The sequence below is a fragment of the Salvelinus fontinalis genome, chromosome 40 (genome assembly GCF_029448725.1).
Source record: "Salvelinus fontinalis isolate EN_2023a chromosome 40, ASM2944872v1, whole genome shotgun sequence".
Classification (NCBI taxonomy): Eukaryota; Metazoa; Chordata; class Actinopteri; order Salmoniformes; family Salmonidae; genus Salvelinus; species Salvelinus fontinalis.
In genome coordinates this window covers 4,986,080-4,992,319 of record NC_074704.1, presented here as the reverse complement: position 1 = coordinate 4,992,319, position 6,240 = coordinate 4,986,080, and the positions used below count along the sequence as shown (strand labels likewise).

At 37.7% G+C, this 6,240-nt stretch overlaps 1 protein-coding gene across 1 annotated transcript; it reads right to left on the bottom strand.

Moving 5' to 3' along the window:
- LOC129839896 (zinc finger protein 436-like) lies at positions 1 to 5,212 on the bottom strand. The gene is made up of 2 exons (XM_055907603.1): positions 4,591 to 5,212; positions 1 to 1,792 (listed from the first exon to the last, which is right to left on the bottom strand). Exons 1-2 carry the CDS (start codon positions 4,922 to 4,924, stop codon positions 651 to 653), a joined length of 1,476 nt encoding a protein of 491 aa, XP_055763578.1. The 5' UTR covers positions 4,925 to 5,212; the 3' UTR covers positions 1 to 650.
- Between the last annotated feature and the right edge of the window lie 1,028 nt (positions 5,213 to 6,240).

The following is a 6,240-nucleotide window of genomic DNA, read 5'->3' as shown; positions in this document are numbered from 1 at the left end:
TATATTTATTTAAACAATCTCCTTATAAACTGCACAAGCACCAGAAACGCTGTTGTTTTGACAAGTAGCAATAAATCACTGATATCAATTAGGGGGCGAAATCAGGTTGTACTTGCTGTTGAAACTAACAACTAAAAAAACACATGGAAATGGGAGATATATTTTACCTCACTGGTTAGAGGACAGCCTGCAGAAAACAGTCAGCTACATATTGGAGTGATGCATTTAAATGTAGGGGTCGCTAAACAAAGGAAGACAACACTTATTTGTCATCACTCATATCGATATCATGTTGAAATCAATTGTGTGACAGAAGAGAGATGAGGTTACACATCCTGTTAAAACTAACAGCTCAAAAACCACACAGAATCTGGGAGTAATGTGTACATCCCTGGTTAGAGGACAACTTGTAGAAAACAGATCGCTACATTTTGAAGTGTTGCATTTTGATTCAAGTGGGTCACCAACATGGGAAGTGTAACACAGCTCTTTTTGTGCTAGTCACTAACAGAGACTAGTAACAGGGACAAATGTTTAGGCTTCTACATTGTGACATCATTAAAATACTCCTACTACAATGTTTAAACATTCTACATTGTGACATCAATTGATATCATGAAACAACTTTATGTTTAATCAGAGATCTTTTATCAGAGTATCTCTTCCCCTGTGTGTGTCCGCTTGTGTATATTCAGATTTTTTGGCAAAGTATAACTCTTCCCACATTGAACACAGCTATATGGTTTCTCTCTTGTGTGTGTTCTATGGTGTACAGTTAGATAGCGAGAAGAAGAAAAACTCTTCCCACATTGATCACAGCTATAAGGTTTCTCTCCTGTGTGTGTTCTTTGGTGTATAGTTAGATAGCTAGAAGAAGAAAAACTCTTCCTACATTGATCACAGCTATAAGGTTTCTCTCCTGTGTGTGTTCTCTGGTGTATAGTTAGATACCTAGGAGTAGAAAAACTCTTCCCACATTGATCACAGCACGGATTATCTCCTGTGTGTGTTCTATGGTGGTTAGTTAGATTGCTAGATGTAGAAAAACTCATCCTACATTGATCACAGCTATATGGTTTCTCTCCTGTGTGTGTTCTCTGGTGTGTAGTCAGATTGCTAGATCTAGCAAAACTCTTCCCACATTGATCACAGCTATATGGTTTCTCTCCTTTGTGTGTTCTCTGGTGTGCAGTCAGAGAGCTAGATTTAGCAAAATTCTTCCCACATTGATCACAGCTATATGGTTTCTCTCCTGTGTGTGTTCTCTGGTGTGTAGTCAGATTGCTAGATCTAGCAAAACTCTTCCCACATTGATCACAGCTATATGGTTTCTCTCCTTTGTGTGTTCTCTGGTGTGCAGTCAGAGAGCTAGATTTAGCAAAATTCTTCCCACATTGATCACAGCTATATGGTTTCTCTCCCGTGTGTGTTCTCTGGTGTGCAGTCAGCTGGCTAGATTGAATAAAACTCTTCCCACATTGATCACAGCTATATGGTTTCTCTCCTGTGTGTGTTCTCTGGTGTGTAGTCAGATGGCTAGATTTAGCAAAACTTATCCCACATTGATCACAGCTATATGGTTTCTCTCCTGTGTGTGTTCTCTGGTGTATTTTAAGTTCTGATGAAGATTTGCAACATTTCCCACAGTCAGAGCAGCAGTGAGATTTCTTCCCTGTGGGTCTCTGCTGGTGTTTCTTGAGGAGTTCTGATCTGGAGAGACTCTTCTCTGCCTTGTCAGTATCATGAGGTTGTTGAGGCTCCCCAGAGGATCCATGATAGTCACATCTCTCTCCTGTGTGAACAACAAAGTCAGACGGTTAAAGGCCCACGACAGCAGAAATCCACTGTTTATTTGAGGTAAAAGGTGATGCCCAGAGGTCTGTTAAATTATTTTACAATTGTCTTAAGACAGTCAAACTCTAAGCAGTGTGCCAGACGACCTTTGATCTCCAAAAAAGGCCCCTTTCTGTGTTTACTAAAATTGCAGCACGAGGGCGATGCAGACACAATTTGATTGCAGAAACGCCTCCCTGCTAATGAGGAAATCACTAGTTATGGATGTAGTATATCTGCTAATGAGGAAACCACTAGTTATGGATGTAGTATATCTTGTAATGAGGAAACCACTAGTTATGAATGTAGTATATCTGCCCGGAACAAAAATGGTGAGCAAAGATTTTAGTTTTCCACAATGTATTCTGAATATTACAGCGCATAATCAGCGCAAGATCAGGAGTGCTACTGAAGGAAACTCACATTAAGTTCTGTGTCTATTCACTAATTCACCACCGTGTGAGTGCATTAATATCCTCCATTTCCAGGTTGTTTATGAGGCATTTCACACTACTTTGGGATTACAACTGTTAGGCTCGTTTGAATCTCCTGCTTAATATGTTTGTGTTATTGTCGCAAATCAACTGCTTTATACTTTTAAACACTTCAACCAGTAAAATGCTCTTTAGCTAGCTTTGCCATCAGCCTGAAACTGAGGGTTTGTACATTAAGTGTTTCACAAATTGGCCCATAACTTCCCCTAACAACAACATAGACCTACTGTAGGACCCATAACAACAAGATAGACCTACTGTAGGACCCATAACATCACCTAACAATAACATAGACCTACTGTAGGACCCATAACATCACCTAACAATAACATAGACCTACTGTAGGACCCATAACTTCACCTAACAACAAGATAGACCTACTGTAGGACCCATAGTTACAGTTTGGACTTAAATCGTCAGTTTGGACAGTTTGGTCTTGAAGGTCTATGGCAAGACTTGAAAATGGCTTTCTAGCACTTAACAATAACATAGACCTACTGTAGGACCCATAACTTAACAACAACATAGACCTACTGTAGGACCCATAACTTCACCTAACAACAACATAGACCTACTGTAGGACCCACACCTTCACCTAACAATAACATAGACCTACTGTAGGACCCATAACTTCACCTAACAACAACATAGACCTACTGTAGGACCCATAACTTAACCTAACAATAACATAGACCTACTGTAGGACCCATAACTTCACCTAACAATAACATAGACCTACTGTAGGACCCATAACTTCACCTAACAATAATAACATAGACCTAGGACTATGAATCATTTAATATTTCAAGTGAAACATGGAAACTAAAATGGCTTTTTTTTTCATGACATTTCATAACCAGATAATTTTGTAATAATCCCACTAGGCTACTCTGTAATGTGTTTTCATTCTAAATGTCCTGAATAAAGGAAAATATCTCTGTGTGTTGTACAATAGCCTATCCATCAAGGAACAGTTCTCTACACATTATGAGCTAAGTATCTCTGTGTGCAAACAGACTGAGACACTACTGTAAATCAAGCAGACAATAACACATTATAAACATCAATTTGTTAGGGATGTTGGATCCAACGTGGAGCACGGCATAACTGTCTTTACCAGAGTAATGAATGAAGAAGCACTTTGGTTGTTGTTGCATGTCGTTATGTTTGTCATTTTTTTATATATTTTTATTTTAAAATTTATTTAACTAAGTTAGTTAAGAACAAATTATTTTTTTCAATGACGGCCTAGGAACAGTGGATTAACTGCCTTGTTCAGGGGACGAACGACAGATTTTTACGATCTTGCAACCTTTCGGTTACTAGTCCAACGCTCTAACCACTAGGCTACCTGCTGCCCCGATTTGACTGGCATTAAAAAAAAAAAAATCCTGGATCAGCTGATGATAGTTGAACATGTGACTGTAACTAAACAGCTACAGTATTAAGAATTATGTGTAATTATTGAAGAACCGCGTTAATGACAGTATCGATTTGGGTGTTGTCAATAAAGTTAAGGTGACTCTCGGTTAGAACCATTGGATTTAGCAAACTCTGAAATGATTTAGGATTTCTGTGCCCATGAAAACTGTTTTCTCAGCATAACATAAGGAGACACTAAATGTTACGTAGGTAAAGTGTATTTTAGAGATCTGAATACAAAAAACTGTAGGAACAGGAAAATAACCTAAACCACAAGGCCAAATCTAAACTGGATTAGCTTACCAAGATGACATTGAATGTTCCTGAGTGGCCTAGTTACAGTTTGGACTTAAATCGTCTTGAAGGTCTATGGCAAGACTTGAAAATGGCTTTCTAGCAATGATCAACAACCAACTTGACAGAACAGGAAGGATTTTAAAAGAATAATGAATATTCACATGAAGATCTGTCTCCTATTGGATGACATCACGACTTCCCATCAAGCCAACTCCTTGAAGGCCTTACTATGACATCACTCACTCCTAGTTTGCAGTTGTCTAAAAAACACTATTTTGCTCAAAACATTTGTTTCCCTTTAGTGTGTTTATACTTTACTGTATTTATATATCACTTTTCAACAGGAAAATTTTAAAAATAATCACTGGAGGAAGTCATGAACAATTCACAGTACAAAAACATATTCAAGTATAGAATGCCCTTTCAAAAATCGCACATTACTTCAACAACTGCAGAGTTTGTGCCCCTGTCTTATAAGATAGTACTCACTGTATTTACTGGTGTTAATCAGATCAATGGCCCTGTTTTATAAGATAGTACTCACTGTATTTACTGGTGTTAATCAGATCTCCAGTCCTCTGTTCTTCATCCTCCTCTAATGTGACAGTAATCTCCCCCTCTTCATCCTCCACTCCAAAAACTTCATCTTCCTCCTTTTCTTTCACAGAAAAATCCTCCTCCTCTTTCACTCCATAAACTCTGAACGCGTCTTTCTCTTCTTCTTTCACTGTAACAGCATCACCCTCTACTTCTTGTTTTACTGTGACATCCTCTTCTTCCTTCTCCTCTTTCACGACAATGTTCAGCCCCAGAGCTTCTTTCTCCGTCCAGCAGACCTCCTCTTCTTTAACAAGAGGGGAGAAGCTTACTGAGCTCATGTTCGGGGATGTTAGCTAGCTAGCTATCATTAGCTACTAGGCTAGTGCTAACTTAACCAGCCAGCTACTATAGCTGACTAATACAAAATAACGTAATATTAAATTAAATAGGTTAACAAGTAGATACGACAGAAGTGTGTCTAAAACACAGTAGGTAATATACACCAAAAGCGTATAAATAGCTTGAATCTTTCGGTTATGTTGGCTAGCAAGCTACCGAGGTGGTTGACGAGCTGTTTATGAAGAACCGTCCACTAGATTATACGTCACGCTGGCAGCGTCGCCTGAAAGACGCACATCGCCGTCTGCTGACTGGAGGTGAAACGCAGTTGAGGATCATATTTTATTTTTAAAAAAAATGATTATTTCAAATGGATTTAATTAAATAATTTCATTATATTGAGACATACAAAGACAGGAATGTGTTGATTGATTAGTGTGAATAAAAAATTGTTACTACAGCACATTTAAGGCAGTTACATTAAGTTATATTACATCTAAATTAGTCACATTAATTAGTCAAACTAAATCTAAATAAGTAGCAAGCTACTGTAGGTCCATACTGCTCCTACATGGTGTAACAATACATCATGTAGATGTATATAATGAACAGACTAGGTCTATACTGCTCCTACATGGTGTAACAATACATAATGTAAATGTATATAATGAACAGACTAGGTCCATACTGCTCCTACATGCTGTAACAATACATCATGTAGATGTATATAATGAACAGACTAGGTCCATACTGCTCCTACATGGTGTAACAATACATCATGTAGATGTATATAATGAACAGACTAGGTCTATACTGCTCCTACATGGTGTAACAATACATAATGTAAATGTATATAATGAACAGACTAGGTCTATACTGCTCCTACATGGTGTAACAATACATAATGTAAATGTATATGATGAACAGACTAGGTCTATACTGCTCCTACATGGTGTAACAATACATCATGTAGATGTATATAATGAACAGACTAGGTCTATACTGCTCCTACATGGTGTAACAATACATCATGTAGATGTACACTACCATTCAAAAGTTTGGGGTCACTTAGAAATGTCCTTGTTTTTGAAATAAAATTTTAAAAAATCATTTATTTACCTGTTTTTGCTTTGTCATTATGGGGTATTGTGATGTCATTATGGGGTATTGTGATGTCAATATTGGGTATTGTGTAGATTGATGGGGGGAAAAAAATATTGAATCAATTTTAGAATAAGGCTGTAACGTAACAAAATGTGGAAAAAGTGAAGGGGTCTGAATACTTTCAAATGCATTTTATATATAGGGGCAGTAC

Bases quoted from the DNA above. Each gene is read 5' to 3' on its own strand.
- LOC129839896 (XM_055907603.1), bottom strand. From the start codon at position 4,924: ATGAGCTCAGTAAGCTTCTCCCCTCTTGTTAAAGAAGAGGAGGTCTGC. The intron at 1,793-4,590 runs GTGAGTACTATC...TTGTTCACACAG, and splicing joins GATTAACACCAGTAAATACA to GAGAGAGATGTGACTATCAT.